Consider the following 18,645-nt stretch of genomic DNA (forward strand, 5'->3'; position numbering starts at 1 on the left):
GGATAACATTATCCTACTTGAGAGTTATGAACTTAAAGAGCTTTTTAATTGTACTATTTCACTGGTATCATGGACTATAGATGACAATGTTATTTTATATAGATTTATGCCATCTCTCAAGAAGTTCTGCCTTTTTATTTAAACAGGCTAAGCAACAATCACCACCATTAAAAATTAATAAAAAATCATTGCATTGCTTGCTTCAAAAGTGTTTTTAAACAACAAGAAAATAAGTAGACTTTTAATCAATACATTTTTACATCAGTTTATTTCCAGAGGAAAAGAAGTTTAAGGAAATGACAGTAACTGAAGAAACAAATAATATGAATCCACAGAATTGTGGAAACCTATGTAAAAGATATATTTATTAAAGGTGTGGGTTTTTAGGGGGATAGAAATTCAAATATTTTCAAGGAAGCCTGCATTCTTATTAATACCTTACTTGAATTTTATAAAAATTCCTATTTAATGTTACAGATACTTTAGGGAGACATAGGTAAGGAAGATAATATTTTGTATTCTCTTTTGATATATTGTCCTAATAATATGACCATTTCCCTTCCTGAACTCTATGCACCATCATGGTTTCAGAGAGAAGGGAAGGGTAAATAATACTTTGAGAAGCAGGAAGATATAAAATGTAGGCACTTGGGGGAAAGTAGTGATATAGAAACAGAGGAAGTTAGATAAGATCGAGAACTGTTGATCTTCATCTACTCCCATCCTTGATATGAAACTCTCCATGGGGATATGAGGGTTGAAGAAACATCCAGATAGCTACTGAAGAAACTGCATCCTCTGGGGCAGTGATAAACAGCTTGTACTGCACATTAGAGTCACCCAGAGAGTTTTTACAAAATACTGGTGCATGGTCTCATTCCAACCCAGACTTTTTAAATTGGAATCGCTGACTTGGAGCCAAAGCCTAAGTATTTATTTAAACAAATAATCCTAGATGATGCTTGAAAATTATTGTTACAGTAAGACCTAAATTGGGCTTCATTCAACATGAAATGAGAATAATAGCACAGCATTGGTGGAGAAGATGCTGAGAGATAACCTGGAGCTAATGCCATTGGTTCCACTCGTCCTGTGTCTAGCATGTATGAGGTCCAGAAATTCCTGTGAACGCTGGTGAGGAGACAGTGAAATGCTAATAGGACTGAAGGGTTGTAGGATCCTGGAGAGGGGAAGAGCTGGCTGCTGAGGTAGAAATCTGGATGCCCAAGGAAAAGGTAGTCAGCAAGAGCAAATGATGTTGCCAAAAAATACAGTCTTTCCTCAACAGATACCAATCTAGGTTCCTGCATAGATCTGCAGCCACTCTGCAACAGGAACATGATGATGATCAGCTGACAGCTCACAGGGAAGAGGAGCTTCTCTCTCCAACAGTGGTCATATTAGCAACCTCAACCTCTCCCAACATACACCGATACCCAGTTCAGAAAGGAAATGGACTGGGAAGAAAATGGGCATGACTGAGCCTTTATTCACTTGACAGAAAACAAAGTTATTTTAATCAAACTGTTTCAAATCAATGGGACAGACACCATATGATGGCACTGGGGGAAGAGAATCTGCGAGCTTATGGGAAAGTCTTGGGTTCTTTATAAAAAATAAGCAAGTTGTCTTCTTTGTACATGGTAGGGTTTAAATAAAATTAAATCCCACTAATCTACTTAAGTATTAAAATACCAAAACTGTATCCATAAAAAGAGGAGCCAGAGGAAAATGTTCTTTAACAACAAGAAGCTGCGGGGGTTACTGTCTCTATAAACTATGTTATTCTAAATGATTACATCTCAGGATGGCAGGGTTATGGCACAACTAACATGGAATCTGTCATAACTTTAATAGAAAAGCACTTGGAAATCTAATTAGGACATTGTAAAAATGAAATTTCATGGAGTAATGCTAGCAAAAATAACCTCATGTAAATAGATGTCTACATCATGTATCAATCGGGATGCAAATAGAAACAACGAGATACACAATTATTAGAAGGGCCAAAATCCAGATCACTGACAATGCCAAATACTGGCAAGAATGTGGAGCAACAAGAGCTCTCATTTATTGCTGGTAAAAATGCAAAGTAGTACAGCCAGTTTGGTGGTTTCTTACAAAACTCAACATACTCTTACCACATAATTCAGCAATCACATTCCTTGGCATTTACCCAAAGAAGCTGAAACTCATGTACACACAGAAACTGGCACACAAATATTTATAGCAACTTTATTCATAGTTGCCAAAACCTGGAAGCAATCAAGATGTCCTTCAGTAGGTGAATGGCTAAACCAACTGTGCTACCTCAGACAATGAAATATTATTTAGTGTTAAAAAAAAAGAGCCATCAAGCATGAAAGGACATAGCGGAAACTTAAATGCATATTACTAAATGAAAGAAGCCAACCTGAAAAGACATACTGTATAATTCCAACTGTATGACATTCTGGAAAGTGCAAAACTGTGGAGACAGTAAAAAGATTAGTGGTTTGGACTTTAGATTCTAAAGATACTAGGATATCCCAGCTGCTTGAATTGAAGCTTAGAATTTCACTCCTAGATCTAAATGCAGTAGTAACAAGTGACTTTGTTCTGGGTTAAAATGATGTGGAACTTTGTAATATGTATATTTTTCCAGACATTTTAAAACAATCACTTGGTATAGTACATATACTACCTAGGTGGATTATAAATTCTCTCTAAAAGTGTAAGTGAAGAAAATGTTGGAAATTAGAGTTGAATATTTGGAGATAAAGAAACTGAAAACCTAGACAAATGGATTCTGAAAGACTGACTTAAAAACATCTTTCTGAAAAATTGATTTTTTGCTTGTGATTTTCTTCTGAGATTTTGGACTCTATTTCTTTCTCTAACATTGTCAAAATTACCCATGTGCAACAGCTTGGATCTGGCCTCAGGATAATCAACCATAGGTTATTTGGAAAATATGTATTTAACTTTAGAACAAATAAAACTATTCTTGCTATGATTGTAAAACCCATATTTTCACTGAAGTTCTGAGATCCATTGAATGAGATGTTCCCTGTATTTTTAAAAGTCAGAATTAGAACAATTCTCTTTCACTATTTTATTCTAAAAAGAAAAGTAAAATTTTACACACTCTGGAAAGAAATTTTATGAGACAGTCTTATTCATTTATTCATTTACTTAATATACTCTGAGCAGTGATCATGTGCTGAGTATAGGTCAGTCAGGGTCTCTGTACTCAGAAGGTGCAGGTTGGTGGCACTGACAGGCCCTGAGTAAGAGGAGATGAATGAAGCATAACGGGTGTCAGAGGTGATTACAGGTTTGGGGGCTAGTTGCACTGAAAGTGCTTATACTAACCACAGATGGTGTCCTGGAAGGTCAGGGCAAGCATCCCTGAGGAAGGGATGTTTAAATTCAAGGATAAGTTAAGAGTTGGCTAGAAGAAGAAGGGAAAGAGTCTCTGAGGCAGAGAGAACTGCATGTAATAGTCTTCACACTGTTGATTATCTAAGTGCTGCTGAAGTTATCTTAGCTGATACTCTATTTACCCAGTTTAGTAGTTGTGAACAGAAACCTGAAAACAGTATTTTTAAAACCTGTCCATGATCTCCCCTATGGGTACCAAGATGAAAATGGTGGCTGGGAGGGATGCAGGAGGAGAAAGGAGGAAAGGAAGGAAGGGTAGAGAAAGAGAAAGAAAGAGAAGGGTAGAGAAAGAGAAAGAAAGAGAAAGAAAGGGTAGAGAAAGAGAAAGAGAAAGAAAGGAAGAGAAAGAAAGGTACCCTATGGGTACCAAGATGAAAATGGTGGCTGGGAGGGATGCAGGAGGCGAAAGGAGGAAAGGAAGGAAGGAAGGAAGGAAGGAAGGAAGGAAGGAAGGAAGGAAGGAAGAAAAGAAAGAAAGAAAGAAAGAAAGAAAAGGAAGAAAGAAAGAAAGAAGGAAAGAAAGAAAGAAAAAAGGAAGAAAGAAAGAAAAGAAAGAAGAAAAGAGAAAGAGAAAGAAGGGTAGAGAAAGAGAAAGAAAGGAAGGCAAGAAAGGGAGAGGAGAAAGAGAGAGAGAAGAAGGAAAGAAGGAAAGAAGGAAGAAAGGCAGAAAGGGGAGAGAGAAATACAAGGGAGAAATGAAAGACTGTCATGCCAGTTCAGGAGCAATATTTTGACCTTTAGGAGAATTCTATGAAGGGAAAAGGAGGGAACTTTATAGAAATCTAACTGGTTGCCTCAGCCATGCTCTGGTGTCATCATTTGTGGCCCAAATTAAAGACTTTACTATGACATAAAAATAAAACTCTGGATGGGTTGGGCATTATTGTAGCAAAGTGATGGTGATTTGTAGAAATTGCCTACATGTATAGGATTTCCCTGTATCAAAGTGGAATGATACAAGAAAGTTTTAAGCCTGAGTCTAAAAAAAATGCCATTTATGTTTATGATTACCACTGAGGAATGATAGATTTTGCCAGAAGGAAGGACCTTTTATCATGCTTCTTTCCTGAAGTGTCTGGGAGTAGGTGCTGAGGAGGGCTGGAGTGCTCTGCCCGGTAGAGGCATTCTAATTTGGAGTTGTGGAGCAAGCCAGGAGTGAGGAAAGGCAGACAAAAATGGGGTAGAAAAGAAGCAAGAATAGCCAGGAAATAATTGAAGGAAGGTGTGCACTGAGTGAGGAGAACCCACTGGTCCTGGACATGGGGGTAAGGACATTTAAGAAAAGAAAGATCTATTAATGGATTTCAAGTACCTGCATCATATGTGATACAAACACCTAAGATAACCCCAGCATTTAATGAACTCTACTATGCTTACAAATGCTCTGAGTACTTGGTTTAATTTAATTTAGTTTTGTTGAGGAGATATAAGAAAGGTTGGTTTTACTTCTACATAAACAAGACATGGAATAAAGAGAGTATTTAAGGAAGAAGCACAGTGGCAGAGGTAACATCAGAATGTAATCTCCTAGGAAATAGCTGAAATTTTAGGAAGAGCTTTCTACTTGCATGAATTTTCATGGGAACTTATTTAGATTTTAAGGGGCCAGTAGATCCCTGCTGATACCATCTGTATTGCATGGAATTACCGACTAATATCCCAATAATGGAAAAATGTGATACCATCAGTTAAGAGTTAGGTAGTGGACATGGTGAAATTATGAGTTCAGCTGAAGAAGTAATGTAGATGGTGATGTCTTATAAATCCTATTCATCAAAGACCATATGCAACTAAGGGAGAAAAGCCATCTTTTATTCAAAGAGAGTCAGTTTTATGGTTCAGAAGGATATGGTTGAAAGTTTGGAGTTTCTTCCAGGTTGTATAACATTGTTGGCAGGAAATTTGCCTCCCTGTCTCTAAATTGGTCCTTCCATTTCCCCAAATTAGGGGTTCCATTCATTACTTAGATTAGCCCTATGGGGTTAAGACTTACTTGAGGAGATTAATATAAAATCAAAAGAGAAATTCTGAAAATTCACAGGCCACATTTTCTCTGCATTTAATTCTTCTCTTCAATAAATCAAAGTTGATCTAAGAATGAAATTGTTTTTATAAGGAAAGCTGTTTTTCTATAAGAGTGAAGGTGTTGCATGAGGAGAGCATCATGGACATCTGAGGCTGCTGCTGAAGCACTCTGTAGCTCAGCTGCTGAGGGGCACCACCAGGGGCTGATCAATTAGAACAAATGAATAAGCAACTATGGTGAGGGGACATTTAGACTATAAATACCCAGAATCGTGAGGACTATCTGAGAATGTTTGGCCTCAGCAAGGCAACTCTGCTCATCAGAATAGGTCTCTGAAGACCTTGTGGCATTAGCTTCCTGTCAGGGTAAGACCTTTTACCAGCAACGGTGAAAACAGTGCAGCAGCCCCACCAAGATCATTTAGCCGGTCAACACTTGAGTCTTCATTCCCTAGCAGTGCGCTCCAACAGCAACATTTGACTTTTGCTTTTGTGCCTTCAGCTTGTGGTTTACTAAGCCAACTCTCCTGGGAACAAACTGTTAAAAAGGTACACCTCTCCTAAATTTGGACTTTTTAAAAAATTTGTCATTAGTTTGGAGATTATTTATTTATTGGCTTCTTAAGAGACATTATTCTGGGACTTCCATGGTGGTCCAGTGGCTAAGACTCCGTGCTCCCAGTGCAGGGGGTCTGAGTTTGATCCTTGGTCAGGGAACTAGATCCCACATGCCACAACTGAAAAAAAAGATCCTGCATGCCGCAATTAAGACCTGGTGCAGCCAAAATAAATAATTTTTTTTTTAAAGCCTCAACTTAAAAAAAAAAAGAAAAAGTGACATTATCCTGTATGCTATTGGCTTGTGAAATTATTATAATTCCTGCAGTAAACCTGTGTTAAACAAAATATTGGCAAAGACAAATCAATCAATCATCAATCAATCAAAATTAGGTTCGGCTTGAGTGACACTACAGCTGAATAACTGGAATGGGATTTATCATTATTTCTCAACAGTCAATAATAATCATTAATTCCTATATAGAGGTTAGGTAGAGAGCATTAGTACTGAAAGAAAGGCTGTCTATAGAACGTGGAAATGGGGCTGGAAAAGGAACTAGATGAAAGCCATTGAGGTGACTGCATGAGAGCTTGACAAAGAGCTAATTTAAGAATGCTGAGCAAAATCAAAGATCAGTTAAAATTAGATAACGTAGATTTGTAATCATCCAAGTGTGTGACCAATTCAGCAATGTTCTGTGGGTGGAAAAAGTAGGGTGATTAAATGGAAAAATGGAAATGATTCATACCTGGGAGCTGAGATAATGAACACAGTGAACTCTGCTTGGGCTGGGTGTTCAAGAAGCGTTCGCTGAGTTGAATTGTGACTGGAGGGAATTTAGGTTATAAGAAAAGGCAGAACATGGTATTTGATCATTATTTTGTAAATGTATGTTAATATACTGCTATATTAAAAGTTGTCTTTAGATATCCCAAGTTTTTGATTTGGGGCTCGATTTCAATCAATCCTTAGGCGGTAAATCTGTGAAATAATCTTCTCCAAACCACTTAACTTTCTTGCATATTTGTATAGCTTGTCATATATTCAGGAAAATGTATTGCTCCTTTATTCTGTAGAGTACATGTAAGTCCAACTGTTCGTTTTTAACTGTGGATTTTCTATTGCTCTTTGGAAATGAAAAAGAAGACTTTGAGTTTGTCAAGGACATTAATTTAGTAGAAACCAGGGACATATTGCTTACCTCTCTCTAACCTTAAAATATTCTTTCTTATATTATAAGAGATGACAGGATTCCAATGTTGACTGTCAAGAGTTTAAAATGGAACTTACCTTCAACTCTCCTCAATTTTAACTTTGGGTATGTTGGCAATGTGTGGGACAAAGTCAGCACTCTTGCTCAGCACGGAACAAAGTCTGCAATTCACCAGCTTTCATCCTGGGGGTGGAGATTTACCTATTGTTATTTCCCTGGTTTGGCATTAATGATAATTAGGCTAAAATCAACAGATAGAGTTAACTTAGTGTACTTGAAGTGACTGAATTTAATTTTTATTTTTAAGTCAGGATGACTTCAGTTTCTTGAAAAAGTGATTGAAGAATCCTACAGAAAATATCTTAAGAAAGAGTACATATATTAATCTGGCTCTAACTACTACTTAGTAAAATTTATATGCATTTACAAAAAGTGGTGGAGGGGGCTAAAGAAGGATTTTGCAGAATGATAAAAAAGCTTGTAAGAGCTCTGATGCAAGGATATATGGAGGATAAAGTTTTGTGATGGCCTCTGGACTAATCAGATCTGGGTTTGAACTTCAGTTCTGCAATTTGGCAATTATGGTACTTTAAGAAAATTACCTTAAACTTTGAATCTTAGTCTCTTCATCTAAAAATGGGGACAATAATACATACTTTAGAGTGATGTTGGAGGAATGGATGAGATAATGCATGCAAAATTTTACTTTATTTTCCTTAGTGCTGGTGCTAATCGCTATGAATTTACTGAGGCATTTAAAAAAAAAATCTAGAATACAGCCAATTAAAAAACATTGCTCTTGGGCTTCCCTGGTGGCGCGGTGGTTGAGAGTCTGCCTGCCGATGCAGGGGACACGGGTTCGTGCCCCGGTCCGCGAAGATCTCACATGCCACAGAGCAGCTAGGCCCGTGAGCCGTGACCGCTGAGCCTGCGCGTCCGGAGCCTGTGCTCCGCAATGGGAGAGGCCACAACAGTGAGAAGCCCGTGTACCGCAAAAAAACAAAACAAAACAAACAAACAAAAAAATTGCTATCTATAAAAACTATATTTTGCACTATGAATGGCTCTTTCACCAATGTATGATTTTGTAATACATACATTGGTCATTTGGAAAACATTGGTCCATTGAACTATGCAGATCTTGCAAATGTAGACATGTTTCTTTATGTAATATTAGAAAAAAACACAATTGTGATATTGTTAATATCACAACCGATCTCATCAGAAAAGCCTTTATGTACTGGGAAGCTGTCAAACTTACAGAGAGAGGTAAATACAAGTTTTCCAAAATTCTGATTTTCACTTGAAAGCTTGCATTTTATCATTGGCAACAAATGTTGCATCTTCCTTGAATTGACAATCCCACTTCACTCATTTTTGAAAAAATAAATCCTAAATATCCAAGTCAATTATTGTAGCTGGTTGGTTGTTCTTTCAAGTAACTATACAGCACAATGAAGAAAGTGGATAATTCAGCTTGCAACTCAGTAGTAGAAGCACTTTTATTTGAGACAAAAATTTCTTTAGAATGCCACAAAAATACTTTATCTGCAATTCTCATTTTGTCACGCAAAGTATCACAAAGAAGTGTACTCAAGGGTCAAAGGGTTAGGATTAAGCAAAATTACTATTTTTCTGTTTTTTTAAAACTGCAAATGTGTGGCAATGAGGAATTAGATGCTATTAGTTTGATGCCATTGTCTTGGTTCATGCTTACATGCAAAACAATGCCAAAAATAGTTAAAAGTCGATAGCAGAGAAAGGAATAGAGTTACAAAATTACTAGCGTTCTATGGTATCTATCCAATACTATAAATAATTTCATGCACCCATATCATTTACTTGGAGTAAAAATTAATTCACAAATAATTGGACATGGTGATGCCAAAAAAGTATGAATAGATTAATAGAGAATATTTATCTGTTGAACAGCGGCTATGCCTATATGGCAGGGTAAAAATATTTTTGAGTAAAATTTAGCATTTTTAGAAGTTTCTTCTCCAGAAAAATTCCTTTTAGCTTCTTACTGGAATATTTTTTGTCTAACGTTTTGTCATCTTATATGTCTCAGCTTTTACACTCTGATAAGCACCCTATGGTTGTTTTCACAATGTGTATAAATTCTTCATATCACTTTTAACATCTTTCAATAGCACATTTATAAGACTGATTATTCTATTAGTGCCTTCCTGCATTAGATATTAAGGAACATAAAGACAGAAATACAATAGATGTTTTGTATATTAAACTTTTACTCAGCATCTTTACTGAATTCTCTTATTGATTCTAGTATCTGTAGATTCATTTGGATTTTCCATGTATATAATTTGTCATCTGAAAAAATAATACCTTTACTTGACCTTTCCAATTCTTATACTTTTAGTTATATTAATTTTAATGCCCAGGACTTCCACTATAGTATTAAATAGGTTAGAACAGTATGCACATTTTGTTTCTGATTCCAGAGGCAAAGTTTTAATATTTCACTCTAAATACTGTAGTTTTTGCAAATACTTTTGTCATATTAAGAAAATTCACTTGTGTTCAGTTTGCTAAGATTTTGATTACAAATGAATATTGTATCATATTAAATATTATTTAGTTATTAATGATTTTTTCTCCTGTGTACTGTTAATGTGTTGAATAACATTTCTGGAATAGTATTCCTGGTGTAACCTCAACTAAGCTATGCTATATTATCTTTTAAAATTATCACTGGATTCAGTTTGTTAATATTTTGCTCCAGATTTTTGCATCATGTTATTGGCTTATAATTTTTGTTTCTTGTAAAATCCTTGCCAGATGTTGATATCAAGACTATGTTGATGTCATAAAACTAGACAGAAAGTATATATGACTTTTCTATTTTCTTGAAGTGTTTGGTTTTATTTATTTATTAAGAGTTTGTAGAATTTATCAGTAAGGCCACTTTGGCTGTGAGTTTCTTTGTGAGGAGATTCTTATTTAATAGTTATATTCTTTAAAATATCTAGAAAAATTCAAATATTCTATTTCTTCTTGTGTCAGTTTGTTAATTTGTACTTTCATAGTTACTTTTTCCTTTCATCTAAATTTTTCATAGTATAATCTTTTATTCTGTGGGATCTGTGATGAGGTCTCCTTTTTCATTCCTGATATTATTTATTCCTGCCTTCTCTCTTTTTGTACTTGACTAATGGTTTGCCAAGATTATTAGATATGTTTGTTCCAATTTTATTATATACTTATATACTTCTACTTATTTTGGGTTAAGTTGCTCTTCTTTTTTCACTTTTTGAGATAGATCCTTAGCTCATAGATTGTCAACTATTTTTTCTTAAAAACTATATGCATTTAAAGCAATAAATTTCTTCCCATTTATTTTCATCTACACCTTTTTATCTACCACCCAAAAAATCCTTAAGATGGTCAACTGAAAAAAAAAAGAGCTTATTAAAGTAGCTGATTACTGAGGAAAAGAGAAAAATAGTTTATGCTACCACAATGATCAATAAAACTGAATTTTATTTAAAAAATCCTAAACATATCGGTTACAGAAATATTATTACATATATACAAGTAACGTAATAGTGCAAATATTACATATCTTGTAACAATCTTATCATGTAACAAGTAGGACTTGTATGAAAGAAAAAAATCTTTAGAGGTCTGAGAATAACACAAAGGATCCAGTTATCAAATTAGACTTATGAGAATCAGAGATTTTACCCAGTATAAAATTTCACTAAAAATTTAAAGGTACAGGTAATTGTGAAACACAGAAACATAGAGAAGTCTGAGATTACAAACATAGCTCCAGAAAAGATGTGAATCATGTCCACAACCTCCTATACTCCCACTTGCCTTGGCAACTTACACATTTATTAATCCCTCATAAAATGATTTTGAATTTTATATGACTGAAAATTTTAGATTATATATATTGAATTGTTGCTAGTTTTAGTATATAAATATAATGATGAGGATTATTTTCTACCATTTACCAAAGAGCATAGGACACAGCTTAATCAATCAGTTAATTAATTAATATATATGACCATCTATTTCCTGCTGTTGCTTTTGGTGGTTTGGTATCACCTGCTTGGCTTCAAATATCTTAAATATCAATGGGGACTATTCTGAATCCTTTGGCTGCCTTGTGATTTTCAATGTAAAAGCAGGAATGCCAGGAATCTCTTGCCTTGGACAAATATGATGAACTTGAGCCAGAAGAATACTGGGTCCATGGGGACTCACTTTCTAAATTTCCCTCACAAAGTTTACCATATCTACCTCTACCTTGCCCTCCAGTCCACAGACCTCTCTCCTCTAGAAGAAAAGAACTCTATTCCATTTCATTTGAGAATCAGAGCTGGGTGGAGGAAAGCAGCCAATTGCTTTATATCTGAATCTTAACCACTGCTGAGCTTTACTGTACTTACTATTTATAGACATAACTGGGAATAGAGTTTTAAATAGTGTCCTACGTCTCTATGGATAGAATGGCTGAGCTTCTGTGAAAGTGGTGTAAGGGGAAATGGATTTTGGCTCTTAATTTTATCTTTGTAAGTTATGCTAAAGTATCTTTGCTTCTGAATATATCAGATAAGTAAGTTTTGCTATTAAGTTTTAATATTCTGTGAACTTTAGATTGCAAAAAACTCTTTCCAGCTCTACTGGAAAGTGGATAAGAGTGGTTAGACAAATTATATAAACTCTTTAAGCTGCAATTTCCTCATCTTATTAAATTGAGGATCATATTGTTTATTTCACTTAGTTAATGTTAATGAGATATATGTATATAATGTTTAATATAGTAGTCAGCACTTTTAAAAGGACTCAGGTAGATGTTAATGTGATGATTGTTATTGTTATTCCACATCATGTTTATCTTATATTTAACTTAAAAAAATCTTTTCATGTATTAATTAAAGGTGACTAATCTATGATCATTTGGATTTTTAGCATCTCCTCCACTATTTTTTTTCTTAAGGATGGACAACATTTGTTAGATTGCTTTTCCTTAGGTTTTTAGTGACCTCTTAATAGGAAAGCTCTGAGCTGGAAGGATAAATGGGAAATGGCTATCCATTCACACATCTCTTAGGGACTTAGTTGTGTAATATACTATAGCACAAGAATGAAGTATGGTGACTGCTTCCAAGACATTCATAATTTACCAGTTGGAAACAAAAGTTAAAAAAAATTACTTTTATCATTGGTGTCAAAAAAACCCCCAAAAAACCGGGGCTTCTCTTGGTGGCACAGTGGTTGAGAGTCCGCCTGCCGATGCAGGGGACACGGGTTCGTAGCCCGGTCCGGGAAGATCCCACATGCCGCGGAGCGGTTGGGCCCGTGAGCCATGGCCGCTGAGCCTGCGCGTCCGGAGCCTGAGCTCCGCGACGGGAGAGGCCACAACAGTGAGATGGCACGCATACCGAAAAAAAACCAAAAAACAAAAAACCCACAAAACACTGAGAAACAACTGTAAGAGTGTAAAAGAAGGGTGACCATTGACTTGAAATATTTCCCTAAATATATGCACCTAATTTATTATGGAAGATGTTTCAATCACTTGGGACTGTTATATAATACCTATAACCAAATTCTGTACATAGAAAATATTTTTTTTCTTTTCTTTTTTTTTTTTTTTTGCGATACGCGGGCCTCTCACTGTTGTGGCCTCTCCCGTCGCGGAGCACAGGCTCCGGACGTGCAGGCTCAGCGGCCGTGGCTCACGGCCCTAGCCGCTCCGCGGCATGTGGGATCTTCCTGGACTGGGGCACGAACCCATGTCCCCTGCATTGGCAGGCGGACTCTCAACCACTGCACCACCAGGGAAGCCCCAGAAAATATTTTATATATGTGTTTAATTGCATTATTAATGACTGGGAAAAAAACAAGCATTGAGAAAGAATATATTATTAAAATGCCAAATTACTTCAGAACAGTGCATTTCTACTCTTGACAGTAAAAAGTCATGTCAGCAATTTTTATACAAAACACAACACCATAAAATATTATGCTTCCTTGTTTAGAAAACCTGCTGAAGGCACAGCAGAAAGTAAACCCCAACAACCTGATGATTCTCACAACATATCTATCCATGTTAAAAAAGCACGTGGTGGCCATACTTTATATGGACCAAAAACATCTGAAGAGAAGTTAGTAGAATTCATGGCTATCTTAAAGAAATTGTAAGTATTTTAAATATATTAATTCTTGTAGTTGAGTAATTCTTTTGAATAGATTTTTTTAAAAGTTAGTTGTTTGCAGCTAAGTGTACTTTATTTACAAACTAGCACTAATGATTGATTCAGGAGAGCTGGAAATACTGGAGACTGATTCTAGATGAGTGCAATTTTCATCAATTCAGTCTTCATGGCATAGAATAGATATGTTGGTACTATATCCAATTGTGGCACATCATTTTAATTTTAAGTTGCAAGCAAAATAGTTGTTATTTACTGATTATGCTAAACCAAAATTATGTTTAAGATTTCACTAACTTATGGTTAGGCAGTCCTTCACAAATTTAAACTGTCTTCCCCAACAAAGAGCCTTTAAATAAATTTACCTCATATTCTCTTTAATTTTCTGGAGTGCTTTGTGCTGTGACTGGGGTACAACTGTCTGAAGGAGATGAAGATGGAGAAAAGGGGGATTAAATCTGGGTGGAGGCTGGTTATTAGAGATGGTGTTGGATTTGTGAATACAACTAAAGTTGAAAGGAAACCATGGTACAGTGTTGGATACTGGAATTGAGATTGACAATAGAAACAAAGCCAGAAGTAAAAGTATCATACTAGAAATGAGGCTAAAAGACCAGTAGGGTGGATGAGAAATGAAAAATCTGGTATTTATGTTTAGAGAAATACACTATGAATTCTATGCCATAAGTACTTTTCTTCAATTTTAATGGCAAGTTTGAGAAAATATGGTCAGAGCTTCCAGGAACTTTGAGAATGGTCAGATTTCTGATGCTTTTACTTATAAGAATGACAATAAATAAACACAGCAAAGACTAGTTACTTTATAGGAAAGCATGTGTGAGGGAATTGTAGAGAGGGACATCATAACCACCTGCCATACAGGAGTACAGTTAAACTGGTAAGCTGTAAAAAATAGCAAATTTAACTAGAATGTGTTCAGTGAATGTGTTAAAAAATATACTTGTTAGAAAAATCACTACAGCACTAAAAGTTATTGGAGCTATAGGATGCTACAGCAATTTTCATTCTTAATGAAATGTCAACCATAATGTTGAATAAAAAATGTACTGGATTAAAAATTTTAAGTGTCTAGAAACCCATGAATCACTCACTGCTGATTTCAGATTGTGCTGGGCTGCAGAATTTTCAATGGATTTTCAATCCTCATCTTTCTGAAAATTAAAAGGTAGCAGTTTCTGGATAACAAAAAATTCTTATCTTAGATGCAGGAGGAACACAAGTGGCTATGGTTCTCCAGCAAGGTGTCAAAATACTAGGAAGTAAATCTACATTCAAGTCAGGATGGAAACAAGAAATGGATGAGAGCCAAGCACCATGTGAGCAATGGACTGAAGTGAAAAGGGGTCATGGTAGAAGGTTATCTAAACACAAGGGAGAATGAACAAAGAAGCTACTGCTACATCCTGATGTGGACCTCAGTGGAGTCCATATAACAACCAGTCTCCAAATACTGTAACAATAGATGCTGGGACAGTGGTAATCTCCAGAACCCACTTCTCACTCACATGTGACACAATGGGTGGGTGGGTAGGCAGAGGAGATCCTGAAGTACTGCAAGCTTCCACTTTCAGTGGCTCAGAATTATCCAAATGTGACTCTTCAGAATGAGGGTTTTGACTGCTGTCAATGAGTGGGGCTGTGACACCCACTGAGTTAAATAGCAGAGTAAATGAGGAGGAAACTCACTTTTATGAGATGTTTAATATTCACACAAAGCCTTAAAATCTACACATAAGATTTCTGATTGAATCCTCACATCAGTGCTTTGAAGTGGATATGATAAACTAGTAAGTAAAAGAGCAATGAATGTGCTAAATCCACAATCTATGACTGTTCTACAGACATGAATTTTATCTTCTTGTCTCCTTGGTATATGAGTGAATTTGTTTACTATTACTGTGTAACAAATTACATAAATATAGTGGCTTGAAACAACATACATTTGTTATCTCTCCGAACAAAATTTAGCTGTTCATGTCTCAGAATACTTCAATCAAGGTATCTGCCAGACTATATTCTCTTCCAGAGCATGAGGTCCTCTTCCAAACTCACGTGTTCTTGGCAGAATTCAATTCCTTTTGGTTCTAGGACTGAGGGCTTTACTTTCTTCCTGGCTCTAGTTGAGGGCTCCTCTTAGCTCCTAGAAGTCACGCAGGTCCTTGCCATATCATTCTCTCTCAGACCTTCTCACAACATAGAAGCTTAAATCTTCAAAACCAGCAATGGAGAGTCTCTCTCTCTATGTCTGTGTCTCTGTCTCTCTCTCATTCTGCTAAGATGATGTCTTATATAACCTAACTAAAGGCATTCATATTCCATCACCTTTGCCATAGTCTATTGGTTAGAAACAAATCATTGCTTTTGCCTCCACCCCCCCAAAATGCAGGGAGAGGTGACTGAGGGTCCCCTTGGGGTGTGCTAGCCATATTTGGTAACATTATAAATCTCATTGTGACTCTGTTAATCACATTTGTAATGGGTCTGTATGCTTTATGTATTCACACAAAAGTAGTTCAACTAAAATCTGTTTAATTGATGGATAAGTTGTCTTGTCTGTAAGCCCTCTGTTTATCTTTAAATGAACCATGATCAGATCCACAGACTACTTGAGTGATGTCATTGAATACATTTAAAAAAGTAACTACCTTATACTCTCTAAAATTCTTCACCTTGTCATCCTACTTGAAAAATATTTTAAAGTATTTATTTAATTAATAAATTTGTTTGGCTGCACTGGGTCTTAGCTGTGGCACAAGGGATCTTTAGTTGCAGCATGCAAACTCTTAGTAGCAGCATGTGGGATCTAGTTTTCTGACCAGGTATCGAACCTGGGCCCCCTGCATTGGGAACGTGGAGTATTAGCCACTGAACCACCAGGGAAGTCCCCCTACTTGAAATTTTAACAAATTAATTTTGAGTAACAGTAGCCTCTTTTTAAAGAAATACAAATATGCTTGACAAGATTAAGAATATTGATTATTGATAACTTGATTATTTTGGCTTAATCATATCGATTACTTCTTAACTTATACTTCAGTTCAGCAACTCTGAGTAAACAGTGCTAGACGGGAGGAAGGATAAATGATGTTGAAACATTAAAATTGTTGCAAAGGGCACGTATGGGGGATGTCACCATAGAGGAAGGGTTTGAGTAACTACGGTACACTGTAATAGGGAAGTGTGTGTGGAGAACAGACAATGGGAGGGAGAGATGAGAGAGAGAAAAAAGAGAATTGAGAAACTTTCCGTTAAATTTTGTATTTTGAGGTATGTCAGATTGAATATAAGCTTACCATATGTGTTAGTTAAATTTTGGATTGTAAACAACAGAAACCGATTCTGGCTAATTAAAACAAATAACCAAAAAAAGGAAGGGGGTAGAGGGGGAACCTGTGGAAGAATATTGGATAGCTCCCAAAATGGAGAAGAAGTATTAGATGCTGGATATGATATGCACCTCTGGATATCTTGTTTTTATTTTTAAACTTTTTATTTTATATTGGAGTATAGCCAATTAACAATGTTTTGATAGATTCAGCATAGGGATTCAGCCATACATAAACATGTATGCTTTCTCCCCCAAACTCCCCTCCCATCCAGGCTGCCACATAACGTTGAGCAGAGTTCCCTGTGCTCTATAGTAGGTCCTTGTTGGTTATCCATTTTTAAAATAGCAGTGTGTACATGTCGATCCCAAATTCCCTGACTATCCCTTACCCCCATCCTTCCCCCCTGGTAATCATAATTTTGTTCTCTAAGTCTGTGAGTCTGTTTCTGTTTTGTAAATAAGTTCATTTGTATCACTTCTTTTTAGATTCCACATATAAGGCATATCATACAATATTTCTCTTTGTCTGACTTACTTCACTCAGTATGACAATCTCTAGGTCCATCTATATTGCTGCAAATAGCATTATTTCATTCTTTTCAATGGCTGAGTAATATTCCATTGCGTATATGTACCACATTTTCTTTATCCATTCCTCTGTTGTTGGATATTTAGGTTGCTTCCATGTCTTGGCTATCATAAACAGTGCTGCAATGATCACTGGGGTGCATGTATCCTTTCGAACCATGTTTTTCTCCAAATATATGCCCAGGAGTGGGATTACAGCATCATATGGTAACTCTAGTTTTAGTTTTTTAAGAAACGTCCATATCATTCTCCATAGTGGCTGTACCAATTTACATTCCCACCAACAATGTAGGAGGGTTCCCTTCTCTCCACACCCTCTCCAGCATTGGTACAACATTGGACTCAATCAGGTACAACTATTTTTGATTGGGGGTTATTAGGCTCACACTTTAGTTTCAAGGATAGGGAGTCAGATTGTTGTAGTTTGTTTTCAATACTCACCTCTTGAATAAATGCTGATGGGGGCTGTACATTATAATTTACAATTTTACTGAAGTTATATTCAATTGGTAAGAGATAGCATTTCAAAAGAGAAAGTATTTCAGAAAGAGGGGAAATGGATCATGAATAAACAATATTAAAAGCAATGAATTAATATATGGCTTGGAATTTTAATTTATAAATAATTTTGATTTTATTCTTCATTTATTAATGAATTCAATATATACTTTTGTATTCCCACATGTTTCTGAACATACCCTTGGTATTGGGACTGCAGTGGTGAACAGGCAATATTTTTGCCTTTATGGGGAGCTTATGTTCTAATGTAAGAGAGATAATAAACACATATATATTATGTTAGTGATAAGTATTAGAAACAAAAACTAGTGCTGAATAGGTGTATAGGGCATGATGGAAATGATTAGAGAAGTCAGATAATTTAATGAAATGAGAGAGATAGTGAGTCAAATATCTTGGAGAAGTGAATTCCTGGCAGAGGAGACACAAGTGCAAGAGCTCAGGATGGCAATGTGCTTTGCAAATTGAAAAAAATTAGCAAGGGAGGCCAGTGTTATGAAAGTGCCTAAATGAAGGGAAGAGTTGGTGGAAATGAGGCTTCAGAGGTAGCTGAACCAGATCACTACTTAGGGTCTTGTAGGCTGTGGTACATTTTTAATCTTGGTGTGATAGGCAAAATGGGAATTATGTGTTTTGATTTACATGGTGATGGGTCATGTGTGGAGAGTCCATTGTGGGTCCCAGGAGGAGATTTGGATGACCTGTCAGAAGACTATATGGAATTGGTCTAGGCAAGAGATGACTGTGGCCTGAATTCTGTTTTAGGGAGTACAATATG

The 18,645-nt window shown here is 36.1% G+C and overlaps 1 protein-coding gene across 1 annotated transcript in view; it reads left to right on the forward strand.

The window, feature by feature from the left end:
• Positions 1 to 18,645, forward strand: part of CNBD1 (cyclic nucleotide binding domain containing 1) — a 409,277-nt gene that overhangs the window by 39,133 nt on the left and 351,499 nt on the right. The window contains 1 exon segment of the mRNA XM_033842861.1: positions 13,238 to 13,396. Within this exon segment, the coding sequence (XP_033698752.1) occupies positions 13,238 to 13,396 (159 nt within the window).

This window comes from Tursiops truncatus, chromosome 17 (genome assembly GCF_011762595.2).
Source record: "Tursiops truncatus isolate mTurTru1 chromosome 17, mTurTru1.mat.Y, whole genome shotgun sequence".
In the NCBI taxonomy this organism is placed as follows: Eukaryota; Metazoa; Chordata; class Mammalia; order Artiodactyla; family Delphinidae; genus Tursiops; species Tursiops truncatus.